Below are 23,767 nucleotides of genomic sequence, written 5' to 3' on the forward strand. Positions count from 1 at the left end.
AAAAAAAAATCAACAGGAATTGAAAGAATAGATACAGGCAAAACTCTGCTCTACTGTTTAAAAATTTACACTTCAGCAGAATCATAGGCCAGCTTTTTCTGCAGGGTTTTAAAAGTTAACTACAAGCAGTAATGTCCTTCAACCAAATGTTCTGAGCCCCAATAAGAATCTTTCCAAACCAAAGTACAGAGTAGAGCAGAAACTTAAGTCCTGAATAGGATTTGCATTTGTAGAAAGAGATTTCCCTGATGTCTTGATTATTTGTTAGAGTGAGGATGGAAGGGTGAATGCCTTAGGAGGATGGCTTCTGTGAGCTCACAGGAATTCAAAGGGTATTTATGCAAGTCATATTTCTCTGACAGTGAAAGAGGGCACACATATAGATGGATCAGGTCAGTTTGAAAATCTACTGCTCCAGGTTTGGGAACATAACATACTTCTTGAGTTGCACTAAATCAAAGAATGTTATTTATGGTAGCTCTGAGTTGGGGAGTGTTGTAGTAACTCTAGGTTGTTGCGAAAGATATAACAGACAAGCATTTTTACCCATATGGCCAGAACAACACAAAGTTAAAATAACTGGGTTTGGTTTGTTGGGTTTTGTTTTTTTTTTCATTTGAAATTTTACAACTGTTTCCTGTATCAGTGAAGACTCTCCCAATCACAACTTTTGAAGACTTTCAGAGGAAATCACTTTTTAATATTAAAAAGCAAAATATAAGTTTGAAATAAAAAATGAGTGCAATTGCAATTATTCACATGTCGAAGAAAATAGATCACTTCATTATAGAGCAGATGGAAAGTTTCTGACTTCAAATTCTACATAAACTGGTTTATCCTTTCTCTTTGCTAAAATAGGGTTTTTATATATTTGATGGCTACCATCAAACTTGGAAGTCACTGACACACACATGCTCTTTTCCAGGTACACATCAGTAGTTCTGTGCTATTCAAAGAGTTTTCAGTATTCAGTATCAGTATCACTAAGGTTGGAAGAGACCTCCAAGATCATCGAGTCCAAGTTTCTGTTGTGAAAAATGGTTCCCATAGGTTCATAAGCTCAGGAGAGATGGGTGTAACTGCTTTAGCTCTCAGTAACCCAGTAAGGATAAATGAAAGCATGGAAACTGTCAGCAAAGTCAAATGTTCCAGATGTCCCACAGCTTCATGACAGAGATGGATGTTTGCTAATTGCTACAAACACACAAGCAATTAATAGCAACAACCTTTCTTGTAGTGAAAAGCAGGGTTAACTGGCCAGTCCTCTTAGTCTTTGCTCTAATCCAGATTCTTTGCCTCGTATATTACAATTCAGATCATATCTTTGTTTTGAGTTCACAAGCATCCATGAGTTAATAAGCCTTAACCATTAATAGTTCCAGGAACTGGAGAGATAACCATTATTATCTACATCTGCCAGAATACACTGAGTGACTTGGCTCTAAGTTGCAAAACAACTAGAGTGTGAGATAGAAATTTGGAGTCAGACTTTTCTAATACTATTCTGCCTCAAGTCTAATTATGTTCCTCTTCTCTTGATCCTAAGGGATCTAACAATTACTTCAAAGCTTTGTAATTTTTAATGACATTTTTAAGGAGCTAGAACCCAAGCTGAAAAGACTGCAAAGACAGATGCAGATTTTGGTGACATTCATATATGATTTTGTTCTGCCTCTGGAAAATCAAATTTCATGGCTGAAGGATGTAAAATTAACACAAATCCTACACACAAAACATTTTTTGAGTAAGCATCTCTACAAAAGAGTAATTATGGCAACAGCGCAGATACTCACCAACAGCAGCTGTAAAGTACTGCTCAATTTCACTGGGGGTGAGCGCCCTTTCCCATATAATGAATTCATCAAATGCCCCATTCACATAGCGCTTGGTTTGATCCCCCTCTGTCCCAGTCAGAAAATTTGCACTGGAGTCTCCATAATCATAGAAAACTTTCCCATTTGGGTCAGTTGTGTTTAGGGTTCCGTTGACATAGACTTTCAGCCCTTCTCTTGATTTCCATGTAAAGAGAATATGAGTCCAGTAAGGACCTGCAAAATGTTAAAAGTCACAGCTAAATCCATGAATCAATCCTGTTTAGAGTCTTTCCTGTTCAGTATCTTTTTGCTGACTTGTGCAATGCTACAGAGCTGTATAGGAAGTGCTAAGAGTGAATTATGGAATGCTGATGTCATGTAGATTAATCTTTATACCCATGGGGAAGCCCATACTTTGGCAGAATGCCTGTTAGCTTTTGCCTGAACTCTTACTTGGGCTCACTGCAGTTTCATAAATTACACTTGCTAAGTATTATTGGCCAAGGTCTGGAGACTCTTAATACTGTCTCAAAATTCACTTCAGCAAGAACTGGATAAAAGGCAACTAGACCAATTAAAAGTTGCCACAGTTTCTTTGTAATGTTTTTAGCATCTCAAATACAATATTAATTTTAACTTGGATTGGATATTCCACAAATGCATGAGTTATTCTTACCATTTGGCAGCTTTTCTCCTAAAATAAGATTTCTCAACTGATTTATTAAGCTTTTTAAAACTCTGCCACTACAAGGTGAGAAAACCCCATTTTGCCAATGTATAGGTAGTAAAATTAAGAAAAGATTTAGTGGTTGTCATTGGCGTTACTGGAAGACCAGAATTTGTTCCAGTAACTAGGTAATACTGTTCCCCAACAAAACACAGTTTAGATAGAAGCAGTAAGATATGTGATATACCAAAATATTTACTAATGCCATGCCACGGCATACAAAACTTGATGCTCAACAGATAACAAAATGACCAAAGCACCTTTAGTGCTTTTAGTTAGAGAGTTAAGAAGTGAAGTCTTTATTTAAGAGGCAGTAGGGGACAGCACATGTATCCAGATTTGCAATACAGTGAGAACTGTCTAAGATTACTTGCACTCTTCACTCATATTTCCTTCTAAAGTGTCTATGATTCTAAACATTCATTAATCTATTTATGTCAATAAAGATTCCACTTCAGAAACAACTGCAAGTTCAATCTGAGGACTGTTAGTAACTTGCAAATATTCTATAATGCAAACTGATATTTCAGTTTATATTTGATCTCTCCCCACATCAACAAAGTCCTTAAGCAGAGCTATTTATATATACTCACTTCTCAGCCCTGCTCTTACCGCTACATCTCCCTCAAAGAATAAAGTAAAACATAACAAAGAAATTGTTTTGAACAATTGCAGGTTTTACCTGGTGGACTAAAGCTTGCTTTCCACTTCATCATTGCATTCCCACGGGTGTAAAATTCCACTGACCCTTCACCTTCATTTGAACAGATTTTGAAACCACTGGAAATTACTTGTCCACCAGAGGCAGGGAGAAACTTAGCCTGCTTGTCTTGAGTCTTCCAGAAAAAGGAAAATGTTACTCCTGATGAAAGCAAGTGAGAGGAGATTTTAATTAAAATAAAGAAACAAAATGCCCACCACCACCAAAACAGAACAGTGCAATTATAAATTGGCAATACTGTAGAATGAAGAGAGCAGGGATGCTTTTGGGAACAGATCATCTGTTAGCATAAACAAGGACAGCATTTTTTAAATCAACAATGCTCTAGCTAGCAGTTTAAACCAAATAAACATCTCTCCTTGGCTTCACATCACATGCTCATACTCAGGACATAGGAGTAATCATTACTTCCTGAGTAGCTTTGATCAGTTAAACAGAAGTTCTTCAAGCACTAAAAGTAATTGTCTTCTTTACTTCCAGGTTTATGTTTCCATTCCCTTTGCCTTATGTCTCCAGTCTCCTTACCCTTCTCACCCTCCTGTGATGATCTCCTTTTCCTCCCATGATCTGCAGTTATCTCAAAATGAAAGTTGATTTCATACATCCATACCCTCCCAAGAGCATCTACATCTTTTTCAGATGTTCACCAAAGGTGAGCAGAGCCAGGAGTACACTGCTTTGAAGCTGACCTAGCTGTCAGTATGCCCATGCTCATTGAGCAGCATCTGTTCTTAATTACACTTTAATTATTCCAAGCATGTTATTAGCTGGTTTCAAACTTCAATGCTCCAATAATCACCAAAAGCAAATAACCACCATAAAGGAAAGGGACAGCATAAAAGAGGCACAGTCAAAATTCTGAGGTCCTCAAAACCCAAATTCTCTCCCAAATGCAAGTGCACTCGTGCAAGTGCATGTGTGATTAACGTTGTCCTCAAACAGTCCTGTTCACTTCCCAGTATAGTTTACTATTATACTGTAAAATTGAGGAGCTCTTCAGAGTGCAGATTAGTGCAGAAATAGGATTTCTGTTAAATGGCTGGTTTCTTTAATAAAGGTTACCTCAAAAGGCTTGATTGAAACACAAGTAGCAAATCAAACCTCCTTCGCACTTCAAAAGTTCATAGTGGCTCTGCTATAGAGGTTCTGCAGTCAAAGGCAATTACAAAGAAAATGGCTCAACTAAACAGCTCCTAAAAATGTTCATCTCAGAATTTATAGCACAAAGTGCTAACAATAAAATCTGAGCTCAGAACAAGCAGAGAAAAAAATTTATGATGTACAGAAGCGGAAGAAATTTTGCCACATAGAATCGTGAATTAAGATGGCAATGACCCTGAAGATCACCTAATCTAAACTGCCTGCTCAAGGCACGGCCAGTTTCAGAGCTTGTTGTAGCTCCTCAGAGCTCAGCTCAGGTTTCAATGTTGCCATGGATGCAGACTGCACAGCCTCTCTGTGCAAACCATCCCAATGCTGACCACCTCCGATCTAATCGGCATTTCCTATGCTACAATGTGTCTGCATTGCCTGTCACATTTTTGTTGTGCATCTCCAAGACTGTTTAGCTCCATCTGCTTCTATAATCACCCATCAGACAGATGAAGACAGCTCTTGTCATTCTCTTTTCTTCATAGTGTAAGGAAAAGACTCAGCCTCTACTCCCATGTCATATTGTTCACCTGCTGGTCTCATTCTGACTTGTCACTGTCTCTTTTGTATCACGGCACAAAAAATGGAACACAGTGCTTCAGACATACTGAAGCAAATATTCTTCAGATATGCTCCTGAGCACTGAACAGAGGGGAATAATCACTTCCTTTAACCTGCGAATTATGCTCCTTTCACAAGTAGTCAAAATATCTATCTGAATGATTTTATAGTTAGCAATTCTGCATGCTCCCCAGGTAGCATGAACTTTGCCAATTTGCTACCAGATTGCCAAGCACAAGTTAATGAAGACCTCAAACTATCCTGTACATTTCTTGTTAGAACCATAGACTTTTTTAATGTGTTTCATAATTTCATGATTAAAGATGGAAGAGCCTCCAACAGCTCACTACAATCACCAGAAATATTCCCCCCTGCTGCTCTTGGAATTTTGTTACATTAACATAGCAGAAAAGTTTAAAATTACAGTATTGCAGAATGAATAATTTAACTATGTAATATCTTCCTGTCTAACTGATCTTTCTGCTTATCCTCAAGACAGCACCCATCAGTTTACTTCATCTACATACTATTTCCTAAACACTTTACACATGATCAAATAATTACTTAGCAATTCCGTGGTGGTTATCGTTGGCCTCCCAGAAATCAGTCAGTACATGAGCATTAGCAGTCTCAATTTGCTAGATCTTCATGCATATGGGTGAATAGAGGTGTTCACTGATAGGACAAGGAACAATGGATACACGAACACAGGAGGTTTCACCTCAGCATGAGGAGGCACTTCTTTATGGTGAGAGCAATGGAACACTACAACAGGCTGCCCAAAGAGTTTGTGGAGTTTCCTTCTCTGGAGACTTGAACCCACCTGGATGCATTCCTGTGTGGTCTGCCCTAGATGATCCTGCTTTGGCAGGGGGGGTGGTCTCTTCCAACCACTAACATTTTGAGATTATATGAACTCCCAGCTGAAGAATTTGAGGTCTGTTTTAAGCAAGTTGTAATATTTGCAGTACTTTCATCAGTAAATAAATCTGAGTTCATATTTCAGCTTCTTGCCACGGAAGTAAAAGGGTTGAAACACTGATCCAACCCTCTTTACAGAAAGCCAGGTGTTTCCCTTGTATCTGCACACCATTTTTACCACTCTTGTGAAAGCGTTGCTGTTATTAATGTGATTCCTCTGTCTAAGTGTCTCATAATCTTTCTCCAGTACTTCACCATACTTCTAAAAGGTATGGAAGTGCTGTTATTCCTTCTTTACAGGCTGAGACATGAAGTTGAAATTATGTAGACAGAGTGATTAAGTTCTACAGCATATCTGCAGTGGAGCTGGTTTCCCCCATTTTTTGCTGTCTATCCTATTGGACCACCCTGTAACTATTGATCATCCTGTAGCCACAAGAAAACTGTGGATCTAAACTCTCCTTTATGTGCACTTTGGTCCATGAAATGCCAGACCTGAAAATAAAAATTCAAGTAGGGCATACAAGATACAGAGGTTTATGCAATGTCCTGTTGTGCATAGGGCTGCCTTTTTAAACTATATTTGTTTGGGTTTTTTTTAATTCAATCTCACATGTGATGGCTAAATCAAATTTCTCCTACTGTGAACAAACTCATAATTAAGAAAATATTCTCACATCTTTCACAAATGTTTTGTTTAACTGAAAATATCATTTTTACTAGCCCAAAACTGCTTGCAGAAAAGCATTGTTTAAAAATTACTTGGGAAAGAAAGAAGGTGGGTGAAGAATGTTTCAATGTTTAAAAAATAAGAAGAATGTTTGCTCAAGACAAAATAACAGTTTCTGAAGTCTTATTAAAACTTAGCCCAGGAAAAGATACAGAAAATTTTGTTGCAAAGGATGCTGAGAAGATCCCAAGATCACTTCAGAAAGCATTCCCTGCTTAAATGTACTTAACATCAGTTTCACACAATGCAACCAACAAACATCAAGGGATACTTAAGCCACAGCAGCCTTGAATAAAATTACCTTTTATCAGTGCCACAGGTTTGATTAGCAGAAAAACAAAAGACATTCTCTTCACAAATGACATTCTCTTCAGATAAAGGAGGGTTGGGGGTTGTCCCTTTCTGTTGTTGTTGGTTGGTTGGGCTTTTTTAATACCTTATTTATTGTTTATATGATTTCTTCATATTTTATCTGCTGAACATTTCAGTATTTTATGTTTTCAATGTTCTTGGTTGTGAGGTACTAGGAGTGCTTTGGTACGACAAAAATAATTCATACTGATTATCATGTTACAATATAGATGTAGAAATAATATGACTTACTGATGATTTTTATTTCCCAGTGGTATGACAAAAAATATGAGAAGATACAGCATGTATCAGTAAAATATACCTACAGTAGGAGACGGAATTACTTTTTCTAACACTCCCAGGTAATAGCTAAGTACCATCTGCTCTCTGAGTTTCTCCTTTCTTGAAAAGTTCATACACAGCTCTTGATTTAGCAGCTTAAAAAAAAATAAATCCTATTTCAAGCAATGTGACCCAGTTGAAGAATGGCCTAAATCAATAAAACAAGAAAACTCAGTGTTAGCAACACTGCTTGAGCTCAGGGAGTGCTGGAGTTTATGTATTGAAAGCTGCCATTTTCCATTGATCCTTCCATTTCTACTGCATTGTAAATCTCTGTGTTTCATGTCAGTGACTCTGTGCATGCTTGTTGTGGCAATCATTACAGAAGATGTTTGACAATGTGTTGATAAACAGTTTTAATCCTGTGCAACCTCTACTTCATCTGTCATTTTGTGACCCTAGCCCATGAAGAACAGAGTGAAGAGGAACAGAAGGTGGGGACTTGGGCACCTACAAGGACTACTGGATTCCAAGCCGCTTGGCACTTCTGTTATTTCCAAAAATAAATCTATAAAAAAACAAACCCAAACCATTCCTCTAAGAGGTCAGAGGGAAAAATCTTTTCCTATATTTGAAACCTGTCAGATAACTTCATTGTAAAACAGCAGCTCTTGTAGGAATTCATCGTGGTGCCACAGGCAAGATTCTGGGCACGGTAAGCTTATTTCTGGTTTTGTTTGAATTAATTATACTGTAGATCATTGATCTGAGTAGATGGTGATTAGTTCCAATTTAAACTGCAGTTAGAAAAGACTAAATTTTCAGCAATCAACTCTCAATTGTTTTAAAAAGTCAATAAAGAAAAGTGTCAGGCTCATATTTTAGAGAGTACATTCCAACAAGGGAAGAAACAATGATCGTTAACTTACACAAGTTGACAGCAAAAGAAAAGTAAATAGTAATTAACGAATGTACTAACCTTCAGGTCCACAAACTTCTGGATTACTAATGCAGGAATTTTGATAGTTTCCAAAGAAGAGAAAAGTTACTCCTTTCTTTTCAGTGACATAAATTCCTTTGTTCACCATTCCTTCTACAATATCTAAAGAAAATATATATATATATATACACATTAACATTTATATAAACTAAACCTTCCTGTAAATGTGGTTTTTACAGACTCATGTACCTGATATGTTTACCTTGTCCTAACTCTAGGCCTGCTTTTGGGGGGTTTTGTTGTTGCTGTTGCTTTTCTCTTTTTGTTTTTCTTTATTTGGTGGGGATTTGTTGGGGACTTTCTTAAAGCACATTCAAATAACTCAAGTTCTTAAAAAGATACTCATATCCACCACTCAGATTCCTGATTAACTATGACTGCTTGACAGAACTTACACATCCCAAAGTTATTCTTTCCAAGTAATCTGAATACATTTGATGCTTTCCAGAGTTGTCCATACAAGACACACCACTAGGGGTTATTCTGTCTTATTTTTAAACTAAGCAAAGAAATTCTTTAATTAATCAAAAATGTAGCAGAAAAGGGCTTTTGCATATATTTTTTAAGGGAAATTGTCATCAAAAGCCACTTCTTATTTAGAAAAAAATGGTAGTTTTAAAAAATATGCAAAATTATTAAATATACTTGAAAATTACATTCAGAAGCCGGAAATTTATATCCTATTCAGACATGCTTTGGTATGGCATCATTCTCATTTGGAAAGGTTATTACTCTGTCCCACATGGACAACATCTTGTGATTTGACTCTAATTTTCTTCTGTTCCCTCCTAAAGAGAAGCAGTGCTGATTCATCTACTAGCTAAAGCACATGAGCCGTCTTAATGCTGAAAGAATTCATGACATTTGTTTACTAGAAGAAACCCCACTATGGCCTGATAGATGATTATGATGGCAAGTGTACTTTATGTGTCCCAAGGTAAAAAAAGGGGCTAATTTTACCAGTGAAGAGGAAAGGGAATGTTGCTGTGTTGAAAAGTCTGAACGCCACAGAACACAGTATAGTCTGTCATTTACTTCTGAGCAGACAGAATGGAACTGGTCAGTTTGGAATTTCATGTTGCTACTGATGTTTGTGATGGTAGTTCTGCAAGGATCATGAAGATTCAGGACCTTGGTTTAGGATGCTTTTCTACAATTTCTCAGGAGAAAAAAAAAAGTACACTAATGTTAGGAGAAGAGTTGCTCCAAAAGAAATGCCGGCAACGAGAACGCAGGCTTTTCCTGCTCTGAGGTGCAGAAATTGCCAGCTAGGTGCTGCTTGATATTTGAAAACCTAATGAGATTACAAAGGGAAATGAGGCAGGCACACATAAAGGTGGGACATAAGGGACTTTGTTCTGTATTTATGGCCATATATCTACCTGGCTTATCAGAAACCTTTGGCACAGCACCAATCATGGCAAAGATGCACGTCAGTACTAGGAACAGACCATCTATCTAGAGTGGCATTCACAAGTACTGGTGTCACCGCTTCCCTTCATGAAATAAGGACATGGCAAAAAAGGGCATCTCATTCCCAAACTGTAGGAAGCAGCCCCAGTATGGCATAGCTCTCACTGAATGTATGTCCACATGTTTTCTTAGTTCATGCCAGATCTCAGCACAAATCAGAATTTTCAAGTCTCTTTGCCTCCCTTTGAGGAAGAAGTCATCAAGTTTGGTCTCTAACTGACAGGTTTCTAACTGACAGATCAGCTTCAGTTTCTTTTAAAACTTTGAGTGGGTATTACAGAGTGAAGCAAGCAGCATTTCTATGTTCTTCTTGAGTCACTTGAATTCTGAGTTAATTGAGCCAGAATAAATCCCATATGATAATGCATTTCTGTTTCCATAGCATTTCTTTTGCCATTAATGTCATTCTTTTTAATGTTCACATTGAATATATCTTATTATGTGAGAACTATGCAAATGGTCTATAAAGCAGATAAGAAAGGACTGAAAGGAATTAGGGTCATTTGAAGTTCATTATTAATAGAGTTCACATTTGCCAGCATATTCTTACTGTTAGAGAGTAGAAAAATAGAGGTTTTAGTATTTCAATAAAAACCTCCTAGTATCTGTACACCCCAAATGACAGTTCCACCATCTCCATGCCTCTTTTTAGGTTAGCTTCTCCAATACCTAATTGTGAAGTGGACAAGAGGTCATGTTTCAATTGCACTTTCACAAGTATAAATCTTAGGGAATTAAATTAATTTTAGCTTAGGTTAGGGATCAAAGCAGGACACTTATGATGATGTAGATGTTAACTAGCTTCCAGTCTCTCAGGTTTCTGCCTAGAAGCTTGCCATTTTCTGTTCTTCCTTTTATCACCTAGGCTGCTGATTTAAAACAAAATAAAACAAAACCACCATAAAACAAACAAATCATTAAAAGGATATACACATGCAGATTTTTGCTTGCCTTTTTAAAACAAAACCCCAACATGTTAATCAAAGATGTCATGACTGACAACATCTTACTGCCAGACATTGCAAATTTGCTTGCATCTTTCTATCTGAATGTAATCTTTTAAAATCACTATGAAATGGTGAACAACAGACAGCTGCTTTTTCCTTATAACCTTGGAAGACATGAAAAAAGGGGGGGGGGGGGGAAATCAGCCTGTTTGTTCTTATATGTTCCTCTGAAATGTCACCTCTCCTTCATTTAAGCTTAAAAGAAATATTTAGGATTTGGAGGACCGCTGGGGCCCACGCTCCTCTGGGCTGCTTCTCTTGGGGATGCTTTGCCTAGCAGTATGCCAATGCAAGCTTAAATAGACCTTTACTACGTGACCACTCGAACTGAAACTCAGTGTTAACTTTGAATCCAATGTTACAAGAACCAGCCAAGCTTGACAAATGCAGAACAAAAAATATGTAAATCCTCACCTACAGTTGCAGAGAAGTTAGAGTAGGCAGAGTCATTGGTATATACAAAGGTAGAGTTATGGGAAGGAAGCACAGTGAAGTTGTGGATTCTTAGAGCTGGGTGGAACAACAAAAGAAAATAAGCAAATAAGCAAAACAATGAATAAACACAATCAGTAATGAATTGACCAGTTCATATCTCTCAGCACAAATCACAGATGTTGGTAAGTGGCCTTTAGAATGACAAAACACAACCACTCTCCATAAAGCCTTGTGTGCACATGAATGTTAAATTCTCTTACTACACTGAACTTCCCCCCCACCTTGTTTTACCTTGTAGTAACTGAGAAGAAAAAGGTACTACAAAAAAATATAACTGCAGAACAAGGCTCTGACATATAATCATGCCAGTAAAGAACTCTGCAGTTATACAAAAAATCTTTATCCTAGTCCAAAAGCTACGGGCAATTCGAGCTCAGTTTTGGGTTCTCCAGTACAAGTGGACATACTGAAGCAAGTCCAGCAAAAGGCTGAGAGTGCTGGGACTGCTCAGACTGGAGAAGAGAGGGCTCAGAGATCTTATCAGTGTGCATGAACACCCAATGGGGGGTGTAAAGATAGAGCCAGACTCTTTAGCTGTATCCATGGAACAGATAAGGGGCAATGGGCACAAGTTAGAATACAAGAAAAAAAAAATTCCAACTTTTTTTTTGTATCTGACAATAAAAATTTATTATCAAATTTTTATCTTGTTTTGATAATTTAACAGAATCTTACACGCTGTCATTATTTATTCTGGCCAGGCAAATAAATCGTGACGGAAAGCCCATGAAAGCAAATAGACATTGATTTGGGATTTACACCAACTGAGCTCACAAAATGCACAGAAAGCAAAGGGTCTGATGAAAAACCTGAACACAGGCACTTCTTTTTAAATTTACTATATTTTAGGTTGCTTGTTTCCCTTCAATTGCTTCTGCTGCTGAGATAACCAAAAAAATTAATCTGCTGACACCCTCTCTCACAACACAAGCGCATTGAGAGATATAAATCTGGCTTCACGCACAGTGACTTCAACAAATAAAATGGACTAACATGACGGACAGATTATGATGCTTCAAGGATTTAAGAGGAGAAACATGGAATGAAAATAACTGCATGATATGATGAGTGGAAGAACAAGAAAGACGCTAGCAATAAACAGAAGAGTTGTGTAATCAGAATGGTATCAAAAACAAGCAGATTGTCACCTGCATTAAATTAGAACAATAAAGAAAACTTTTCTTGCGTATCGAAGTCGGCTTTCGGATACATAAAAGCTCTGCTGGAGGCAGTTGATGTAATATCTGTGCATTATAGGACATAATATAAGTAATGGAGAGGAATTTGAACCCTCCACTCCAACATTAAGGAAAGGATTCAACATTCTGGGTCAGCACTGCAGAGAAAGCCAAAAGTCAGACTTTTGACTACTGGCATTCTCTACAAATAATAGTGAGACAAGTCCTTCAAACTTCTTTTTCAGTAAAGTCATGCAGCTGGCTCATTTATAAAGTTATTTAACACAATGTCATAATAGGAGTCAAAGGAGATTGCTCATGTGACTCAGTGCCATTCCTGTAAGTGAAGCTTTGTAGGATCAGGGACTTTATATGTTTATCTCTGAAAAGATTTTTGAATTCTGCTGAAATCATGTAATTTGGTATAACTTTAAAACAATCTAACTTCAATTCTCACTTTTCCAGAAACTATTTTATATAACACTTTAAAGCACTTTCAAAACAACTTTGTTGTAACACGAATGTCAAAACAGTGCTAGATGCAGAGTGCTTTACTCTTGAAACTATGCAAAGTCCAGTGTCATAAAAATACTTTAACACAGTGTTAGAGAACTCATATGGTAACTTTTTATAAGCAAAAACATGATTCTATTGAAGACAGTAGGAATGTTACCATCAGCCTCTAACAGGAGCAGACTATTAACCACATTTATTTGCAGTCAGCAGATTTCATTCCTTTAAGAAACTGGGGAAAGATGGGCCAGAGCGTAAGCTTAAAGTACTTAACCACCTCTGGAATAAAAGGTTTTAGATATTTATGGATCTTTCTCCCCACTTATAAACAGAGATTGATATTGTCATTTTGGTGCAACAAATAGCAATTAGCTTTGCACTTTCATAACGATTTTCATGTAAGGTTGTAAAGGTCTCTAATTGTCGATTTAATCTTCTGCAGTGATCTTTATGGGTAAAGACACCACAGCCACTAGTAACAACACAGCTACCCCTCATACTAGCATGAAACTGTTTAGCTCAGTGCTCAAGGTGGTCAGCCTGAGTGTGAGAAATACTGAGGAATATACATCAGCCCAACTTGGAATTGGCTAAAATGTCAGAAGAGACAAAACAGTTCGTGTGAGAATTGCTAAGGGACCTTTAAGTCTCAGAAGGAGGCAGAGCATAGCTGAACACCTCATCTGAAAGGAATGGCCCCGCAATGGGATGGGATAAAATTGCTCAATCGAAGTTCCATTAATTACATCACCTGCACATTCCCAGGAAGGCCCCACAACCCTTTTTGGTCCTGATGAGAAACATCAGAACCAGAAAAACTGCTGATTCCAACCAGACTGGCTTTTTATATCATTCCCCCTGGAATTCTGCAGGTCTGACAGCTGACTCTCAAATCAATGAGAGTTTTGCCTTCCCAAATCTCACTTGATTTTGTCTAATTGGAAAAAGAATTTGAACTAATGCTGTAATACAGCTTTTAAAGAAGTACCCAAACAAAAATGAGCCAGAGGTATTCAGATAACAGCTTACACTTGTCTTTCTATAGCTCCTAGATCGAATTTTCCAAAGTGCATGAATAATTTGTGCATTCGACTGCTTCCAGAATGCAAAAAAGAAGCAGGCATCTTCACTGCTGGCATACCTAAATATCTCAGTCACTGAGTATATTAGTGCATGCCATGTATGTAGCAAACCAACTAGTAACAACGTGATTTCGGTGACTCTTTGGATCATAAACCTTTCCTCTTTATAATCTTAACAATGCGTAGACAGCCCATAAAACGTCTGAGAATACTCTATAAAAATCAGTTCACAAATATGTTGAACACTGCAAAAATATTAACTGAGAAAAAAAACCCCACAGTTGTTGTGGTACAAAAGCTAACCCCTTTCATTCCTCTTGCTCCCTTCCTACTTGCAGACTGCAACAAGTAACTTATGTTACTGCCAACGTCAGTGAATCCTTTGTCTACCTCCATTTGTATCCCGAAATTCATGAATTCCATCCACATCTTCCAATGGCCAGTAATGGGAAGCCGATGCAAGAACTTTGAACCCTTTCAAGAAACACAGATGAAAAGGTAATCAATGTAATGAACAATCTGGAGTGTAACAAGTCTCCACAAAAGAGGACAATAAAGGAGGTCAACCAGTAAGTAAAACAAGGTATTTTATTGTAAATCAAGCACAGCTTACAAGCAAGTTCATAAATCAAAAGCCATGTTATCTAATTGATTGTAGAAAACCTGGTTTTAAACTTCAACTGATTATTATTTTAATTGCACTTAAAATGTTTAACAACCTCTGACTAAATCTCTGCTAGTGTAACAGGCAGCTTTTGTTGAGGTAACAGGTGAGAAGTCACTCAAGAGTGATTTCAAGATATTTACAGAGAATTTAAACGCCTAGTGGATATTAGAAAGGACTGAGAAGGGGATGCATGGGGCAATACTTAGATTCTATAGCATACTTCTCTGCTCCTGCCTCCTCCTCCTCTCCTGTTCTCTGAAGTTCAAGAGAATAGAAGAGGATAGAGAGGTCCCAGGAATCTCATCCTCTCTCCAAAACCCACTGGAAAACCAGGGCAACACCTTCAGGTTTTATCAGTCTAAGCATTTTTTCACCTTTGGTCTTCTATGGAGAGACTAGTCAGACATAGTAAGGAGCAGTACTCAGTGGTGGAGGAACTGTAGTGTGGATGAGAGTACAGGTGCAATTCCTGCAGAGCCTATGTCTCCAGATAACTCTCACCTTAAGAGTCATACAAGAGAGCCATATAAGAGAGCTTCCTCTGAGAGCAGGAATTTGGTGTACCTCAAGAGAATGGGGAACCAGAACATTAAGCAACATATGTAAAAGATGTCAATCCTCCCCATATGGTGCCAACTTTTTCTCTAGAACCTTCTCTACTACACCAAAATCAGAACAACTCCTTTTGGCTGACGAGAACATTTTGTTTTCCTGCATGTCCCACATAGCAACAGGTGGACAAGCTGACATAAGCAAAACATCTGCTAGTTTCTATTGGCAGATTTATCTGCACAATCCAATTGATGAGTTTGAACAGATTTTAGGAGATGTGACCACTCAAAGCTGACCAGAAGCAAGCTGCTCAAAGCAATTAAATCTTGCGTTAAGATGACAACTCTATTTGAAGCATAGAGCATTAATAGAAGAAAACATGAATTATGATTCCTCATTATCTTGTTAGCTGCAAGAAACCCTTTATTCTCAAAATAATTTAACCAGCTGTGCTGAAATAATTTTATAATGTGTTATATCTAAGAAAGTTTAAGAAGGTCAACACAGAAACTTTGATGTGAATGCAAATGAGAATGCATTTTGTTTACCCTCAGGGTATATCGTCCTATTAGCTTGAGGTCATCTTTTCTTGAGGGGGAAACAACACAAAGGACAACAGGGACAGAGAGTGTAAGTATTTATACAAACACTCTATCTGTAGTTCTTTGCCCTACACTCATTTTTCATTGCCAAGCAATCTTTCAAGAACCTGAGTGATAAGTTGGTTAAAAACCGCTTTGGCTCTCGTACACCAGGAAGACTTCTCATAGCTAGTGTGTAAAATGAAAAAGAAATCACTGTGCCCCATGGTATTTGGTGTCTATCCCACACATTTCTTCACTTTTCAGATTAAAGCAGCTTGCCAATTTCATAATTATTTTATCATTTTAATATCCTGGACATAAATAGCATTTATTTTTTTTTTTTTTAAGATACTTGTTAAAGTGTGAAAATTTTACTTGCATCCCTACACTGCCTAGTCCACACAGCAGAGATCAGTTTGATGTCCTCCATTCTCATGGCACAGTTTCAGAGTTATGACACAGAGAGGACTCTACTTTTTTTTTTTAAATAAGAATGCAAAGATGATAAAACTCTAAACATCACAACAAGCAATTGTAGCTCTAAAAGCACTCAACTAAAATAAGCTCTACACATAGTGAGGATGCACAAACTTGCTTCCACATTCAATTATTCCAAAGATATCTAACAATCGATTCATAACTGATCAAGATCTATGGTTGGCCCACCTAACTAGAATGTTTGCAGCTGTCCCACAGAGAGGGTGCATGAGCATAAACAGATAGGATGAGGATGTCTTTAGAGAAATGGATGAGAATCTACTGGCTATAGGCTTCCTCTGAGTATTTGGAAGACATGGGAAAAGACACAACTGCTAACAAAGGGAGAAAGCTACTGTCAACATAAGTGAATTATAACAAAGAATCAGCACATAAAACTCAGTCTGAAAACTCCAGGCAACCCATACTCCACTAAGCTGAGCACAGCAAAGCACACTGAGGAAACAGAATATAGGAACAAGGGGGGGTGGGGTTTGCAATTACAGAAAGTAAATCTGGGTATGTGCTTAGTTCTATCTTCAAAGAACATATTCTTGCTGCTGCAAAAGAAATTAAAGTTATAAATTTCCACATTGGCTACCTGGGCTAATGTACCTCCATCTGACTTTCATCAAACTATCAGTCCCATTTTGCAGAACAGAGAACATGCCTGCTGTTCCACAACGTATTGATACGCAGATATCTCTTGCTCCCATTAACATCTCCCTTTCGCAACAGAGTGGGGGGAAAGGATTAAAGAGGTGGTAGGGGAAAAGAATAATATGAAAAAAAACAGAAAATAAAATCCCACAAGAAAATTATTTGATGCCAAGAACTGTGGCATAAATATTTTAGTAGTAGTAGTAGCGACATCACAAAGGCATTGCCCTGGTTGGCATCAAACTCATATGGAGAAGCTATAGGCTAAAGAGCTTATATTTAAAACCTGGAAAAAATTAAGGGTGGAGGGAAATGGGAAAGGAAACAAATATACAGCAATGTGAATTGCCTAGAGAGTTGCATGATGGTGGCTCTCTCAGCTCCTAGCTCTAAGCCTATAAAGCCACGCTGTTCCCCCACTTCCAGCCTATCAGCCCTGAGAAAACCGCTGAAAACAAGTACCTGTTGCCTGGAAATCAACTTAGACTTGCAATATCCTTTCAATAGGTAACTAGGCTGTGTTTAAAAAAAAATAAATAAATAAAAAATCACAGGACTTGATAACAGCCTACTAGCTCAACTCCAGAAAGCATTGCTCACAATTATGCTTCCATGCACAAACTGTGCCACAAAATAAACGTTGTGTAACTTGCCCTCATATTGCAGGAGGCTTTTCCCCCCTCATTGTTCCGTCAACTAGGAGCCAGCATCATCTATAGGAAATGAAACTGTATTTTTGTTGTTTCAGAGTGAAGGCAGAACAAAAGAAACTAATCAGGCTGAAGCTGCTGCAATAGCAGGCAGCATGGCTTTTCCACATCACCCTCTACTTTGTTTGAAAATAATTATATATGGTTAAAACTTAAAAGCACAAAGCAATAGATGAATTGGTAAAGCAGTAAAATTGTACTTGTACACCACCATGAGGCTTGAGGTTAAACTATTTATGTAAAAAGAAGCATTTTGCAGTTGAACACACAGACCCCAAATAAGCTGCAAGGGAAGTTTTTGTGGCATTGCAAACAGATGAGAAATCTTTAATACGCTCTATAACCGATCTAAACTTATGCAGGAAAGCTGGGAGGAGGGTAGATGACTTGAAGCCCTGCCAAAGTACTGCAAAGTATACAAGCTGGCATATCTAACTGTAAATCATTGTATAGAAAATGCTGAACAGTACAAAACTGAGGGGGAGAAAGAAAGAAAGAAAGAAAATAGTCTGTATAGAAGTCTGGCTGAGAAAAACCACGTTCAAAAGAAAAGTAAAAATAAACAAACAGTGCACATAAGATTTTTCTACATATCAAACAGGATACATTTTTCTCCAAATATATTTCTCTGCAGAATGTTTTGTAGTTAGATAACTGAATTTAAAATGCCTGGGACAGTCTGATACTTTAGACTTCATTATGTTTTTAATCCAAAGCTGACATTCAAATGTAGGACCACAGATCCCTCCGTAGCTACGAAGAAAATGAAAAATAGAAATTGAAAAAGCCAATAAGTATTCAAGCACATTGACATAAAATGTAATAGAATATTCCTTACCTGGATGTTTGGGTAGCTGGGAATAGTTTCCATACACCTGCACATAAAACATTACATAATGAGACATAGCGAGGCAAAGCTTGCTAAAAGGAATCCAAATATATCTCAATAGTGACCACATTCAGAACTTTACCTGATATTTGTACTGAAAAAAAATCAGTAAAGAATAATGACAACAGAGCAGAGATAAAAAGTTCTCCATGGTCTATTTAAGGTAAAAAGTACAACTGCAATTAAATCCCTGTAAGATTTCAGTCATAAGTTTTCCTTTGCTACTTTTTGTGTTAAAAGGGACATTTTCCATGCAGGCTCAAAAATCTGTTCCTTCAGTGATGGCAAAATATCCTTCCAGACCCTTTAAGTAGTAGTTGCTTGCTTCACACTTTGCTCTCTTCATTTAACTGTAAATAAATTACCGTGATTGGAGAAAAATTAAAAGAACTGTGCATCAGATCCAAAAGTTGTACTGCTCCGTGGAAGGAAGTCAAATATTTCTGTTACAATCTGTGCCAAAAAAGAGATCTTGTTTCCAACTTTCTTCCTATGGTTTTCTTTTCCTTTCAATTGCTTTCACGTTGTCAGAGTTCTGAAGCCAGTTTTAGTTTTGCTAGCAAGAAAATGCACTTCCTTGTAGTACATAGGGTGTATAACTCTCCCTATTTCCTCAGAAACCGAGCAGAAAAGAGCTGCTAACTCCTTGCTTGTCCAGCTCACGTTTGCACCTCCATCCCAGATCTTTTTGGGTGGAGAGCAAGTCTGAGTGATGTCATGCTTTCTTCTCAAACTTTGTCCCATTCTGGTACTCTATTTATATCATGTTGCTGCTGTCTCTTTTCTGGGTCCTAACACCAGCCAGCTAGGAACAAGTGGAAACAAGTCAATGCGTTTCAGCAAACAGATAAAAGAGATTACTGCTCTTAGCAATCTGCACACTTCAAGAAAAAAAATCAAAGCCAGAACAAGTGTTCATAATTCAAATGCTTAAGGAAAAATAAACCAGGTTTTGGACAGAAATTTTGGAAGGAAAGCTAAGATCTCTTAAAATAACAGCTTGTATTTCTGTCTAAAAAAGCATGACTGTTAAAAAAAATACTGATTTAAATCGCATAGCGCTTTGAGGGATTCATAGTATTACGCCTCTGTCAAGAAGGGGAAACTGAGGCATTAGCCATTTCACTGATTTCCTCAAAGTTGAACAATGAAACTAGCAAAATAAATAGGAACATACTTATATAGCTGCCATCCTGCACAAAAAAATAATTACATTTAAGCATTTTCACCCGAGTTTGTCAATTACACTCTGAACTAGGTCCCAAATTCTAGATGTAAAATAAAAGTAGCAGCAAAAACTAGTTGATACTCTCCATTTGATCTGCTCCTCTGTAGTAAAAACCTTGCTTTCAGTTCCCTCCAAGTCCTTTTTCATTGTAATTGAAATAAACTGAAAGAGGAATATTGTAAACAAAATTTGGTAAGCTTTCTGTGCCTGCTCATCTCTCCTCTGCATTTCCATATCAGCCCCTTCGCCACTTAAAAGGTGATGTGGGCAAGATAAAAAACTAAAAGAAGGAATTAGACCATGCTAATAACTCAGCAAAATTCAAATGATTTTTTTACCTCTTTTTTTTCTTTTTGGCCCGAAGTTATGTCAGTATATTAAAACTTCTTTTCACCTCTAGATGATTACCTCTGCAGCAAAACATTCTCTGCCTAAAACCAATGGACACATAAGGTACTGATGTGTAGTAAAGTGATCTCACATTCCTATTTCCATGAACACCCCTGCCTCTCTGTCTTATCCTCTGAACTTTAGTTATCCTTCATGTCCCACCCACCCATTTCATGACTCATCCTCACCTCCTCAGGTGCTAAAATTTGCTTGGTTCCCTTTCTTAAATCTATTCCTTCCAATATGTTAGCCCTCTTACTTTTCAACTTTAAAAATTCTGTACCCAACTCTTTGCTAGAGTTGGTTATATTTTTTAGGCTTGAACAGTTTTCCACTAACTTAATGTAGAAATTATACAGCTGGAAGCCCAGCAATCTTGGAGTAGCTGTGGCCCTCGTTTACTCAGCTGGTTTCCCAGATGTCTGTTGAACTCCCAAAGCTTCTGGTTGTAACTAGCTCCTTGCAGATCACTGTGAAGAAATCAAAATGAATTTTGGAAGCCTTAGCACATATTGCAAGCCTGAAGACATTAATGAATGCTTCAACGTTATTAATGTTTACAAATTTCATTATTGAAATACAATGTTTATTTTGTTTGAAACCCTGAATTAGGAGCTGCAACAGAATAAATTTGAACATTTTGGATTTCAGTTTCTAACAGAAAATTTAGCTTCTCACTTAGACATAGCCAGTCTGACTTTTGCTTATTTCCTTCTAGGTTTTCTTAGACTTACTTCCCTTATTGCTGTTAGCCACAAAGTCCTCTATATGCTGAAAGAAAAGGAGGAATTCTGTGTCAAAATTAGGAATTCTGCATTAGATGCTGACAAGCAGAGACACCCTTAGAAATAATAGAGACCTGCAGCTAAAAATCCTGAGAAAAGCTGAAATGTAAAAAGAGAAAGACAGGAATTTGAAATATTTGCCAAGAGAGGCCTGTCGAGGGAAAGAATATGCTTACCAAAACAATTGTGAGAATCCAAGCAAACATGTTCACTTCCAAAAATTTTTGTGGAAACAGCAAATTGCAAGCAGACATTGGATACTCTTTGCAGAAACAAATTCTGAATTTATTCCTGTGATCCTCTGGAAACCTGATCTGAAAAGTCACACTGCTCCCACCGCAGACCAGAGGCAGCACGGGGCATCTTGCGTGCAAAGCTGATCCAACTCTCAGAAGACAAACAGCACAGTGGATTACTCTTGAAGAACCTGCAGATGAAATAGTGTTTATTTAAAGTACTTCCATGTCAATAAAAGCACAAAGGTCTGCATATGCTGGGTAACTGGGCAGCTCTTTAAAGCCACTGGAGAGGTTTCTCCCCAGCGCAGCTTTTTCATCATGCTGCCCTGGGGCCCTGCTAGGTCTGTAAAGAAGGAGAGAGCTGTGACCCCTGTCATAGAGTACTGGGTGGGTCCTCTAAATTTGCTGCCCCACTTAAGCAGAGAGCAGCAAACAGGCCAGGGAGGAGCCGCTCTGCAGCTCAGACAATTGTTGACAGGTAGAATGAATTCCATAAGCAGAACAGAAAACCTGATGATCTGTTGCAAAAGATACTTGCAAAGAGCACTGGGAAATTATATGCCCCAGGTTTCTACTTTTTTCCTTTTTCCCCTCCTTTTCCTCCTCCCCTCCACACCCCACCCCTCCCCACCCCCTTTTTTTTTAATATATTTGTTTGTTTACTTTTGTTTGGCTTGTTTTGTTTGGTGTGGTTTGGTTTTTTTTCAGGGGATGGATGTCTTTCTAAGACAAGGGTGTTATAATAACAACAAAAAAAGATCATAGAATCAACCAGATCAACCAGGTTGGAAGAGACTTCCAAGATCATCCAGTCCAACCTATCACTTAGCTCTATCCAATCAACTAGACCATAGCACTGAGTGCCTCATCCAGTCTTTGCTTAAAGATCTCCAGGGATGGCTACTCCACCACCTCCCTGAGCAGCCCATTCCAATGGCAAATCACCCTCTCTGTGAAGAACTTCTTCCTAATATCCAGCCTGAACCTCCTCTGGCACAACTTGAGGCTGTGTCCTCTTGTTCTGGTGCTGGTTGCCTGGGAGAGGAGACCAACCCCCACCTGGCTACAACCTCCTTTCAGGTAGTTGTAGACAGCAATGAGGTCTCCCCTGAGCCACCTCTCTCTCCTGAGCTCTCTCCTCAGCTCCTTCAGCCTCTCCTCATAGGGCTTGAGCTCCAAGCCCCTCACCAGTTTTGTCACCCTTCTCTGGACATGTTCCAGTACCTCAACATCTCTCTTGAATTGAGTGGCCCAGAACTGGACACAGTACTCAAGGTGTGGCATGACTGTGCTGAGTACAGGGGAAGAATAACCTCCCTTGTCCTGCTAGCCATACTATTCCTGATACAGGCCAGGATGTCATTGGCTCTCCTGGCCACCTGGGCACACTGCTGGCTCATGTTCAGCCTACTATCAACCAACACCCCCAGGTTCCTTACTGCCTGGCTGCTCTCCAGCCACTCTGTCCCCAGCTTATAGTGCTGCTCGGGCTTGTTGTGGCCAAAATGTAGAACCCTGCACTTAGTCTTGTTAAATCTCATCCCATTGGCCTCTGCCCACTCATCCTGCTCCCAACTTGGTGTCATCTGCAGACCTACTCAGTCCCCTCATCCAGATCATCAATAAAGATATTGAACAGGATCAGGCCCAACACTGATCTCTAGGCTCAGCCCTCCAGCCAGTTCTTGACCCATTTCAGAGTGAATCTGTCCAAGACAAGAGCTGCCAGCTTTCCCAGGAGTTTGCTGTGGCAGACAGTGTCAAAGGCTTTGCTGAAGTCCAGGTAGACTACATCCACAGCCTTCACATAATCATAGAATCATGGAATCAATAAGGTTGGAAAATACCTCAGAGATCATCAAGTCCAACCTATCACTCAGCACCTCATGACTAACTAAAAAATGGCTTCAAGTGCCATGTTCCCCACATTCACCAGGCAGGTAACCTGATTGTAAAAGATCAGGTTGGTCAGGCAGGACCTGCCCCTCCTAAATCCATGCTGGCTGGGTCTGATTCCTTTGGCCATCCTGTAGGTGCTGTGTGATTGTACTCAAGATGACCTGTTCCATAAACCTGCCTGGCACTGAGGTCAGGCTGACAGGTCTGTAATTCCCTGGCTACTCCTTCCAGCCCTTCTTGTGGATAGGCATCACATTGGCCAGCTTCCAGTCATCTGGGACCTCTCTGGTGAGCCAGGACTGGTGGTAAATGATGGAGAGTGGCTTGGCCAGCTCATCTGCCAGTTCTCTCAGCACCCTAGGATGGATCCCATCTGGTCCCATAGACTTGTGGGGATCCGAGTGTCTCAGCAGGTCCCTTACTGCTTCCTCCTGGATTACAGGGGGACTATATTGGTCTCTGGCTCCATCTACCAGTGCAGGAGGCCACCTGTCCTGAAGACAACCTGTCCCACTATTGAAGATTGAGACAAAGAAGGTATTAAGTACCTCTGCCTTATCCTCATCTTTTGTTACTATATTCCCCTCTGCATCCAATAAAGAGTGGAGGTTGTCCTTGCCTCTTCTTTTGCCGTTAATATATTTACAGAAACATTTTTTATTCTCCTTTACAGCAGTGGC

General features: G+C 38.7%; 1 protein-coding gene across 3 annotated transcripts in view; it reads right to left on the reverse strand.

Moving 5' to 3' along the window:
* ADGRD1 (adhesion G protein-coupled receptor D1) overlaps positions 1 to 21,202 on the reverse strand; it is a 166,578-nt gene extending 145,376 nt beyond the window's left edge. The window contains exons 1-7 of one of the 3 annotated variants that reach the window (XM_068157400.1): positions 21,126 to 21,202; positions 18,496 to 18,532; positions 14,398 to 14,481; positions 11,154 to 11,249; positions 8,239 to 8,361; positions 3,224 to 3,403; positions 1,794 to 2,048 (exon numbers count right to left, since the gene is read on the reverse strand). In XM_068157400.1, coding sequence (XP_068013501.1) covers positions 1,794 to 2,048; positions 3,224 to 3,403; positions 8,239 to 8,361; positions 11,154 to 11,249; positions 14,398 to 14,481; positions 18,496 to 18,532; positions 21,126 to 21,155 — 805 coding nt within the window. In that variant the 5' untranslated portion in view covers positions 21,156 to 21,202. Of the gene's footprint in view, positions 1 to 1,793; positions 2,049 to 3,223; positions 3,404 to 8,238; positions 8,362 to 11,153; positions 11,250 to 14,397; positions 14,482 to 18,495; positions 18,533 to 18,628; positions 19,243 to 21,125 lie in introns of those variants that run through there. The other 2 variants (XM_068157399.1, XM_068157401.1) reach the window with 2 other exon arrangements.
* Positions 21,203 to 23,767: the final 2,565 nt, after the last annotated feature.

The sequence above is a fragment of the Melanerpes formicivorus genome, unplaced genomic scaffold (genome assembly GCF_026170545.1).
Source record: "Melanerpes formicivorus ecotype bairdi unplaced genomic scaffold, bMelFor1.0.p_v2 SCAF_36, whole genome shotgun sequence".
Lineage (NCBI taxonomy): Eukaryota > Metazoa > Chordata > Aves > Piciformes > Picidae > Melanerpes > Melanerpes formicivorus.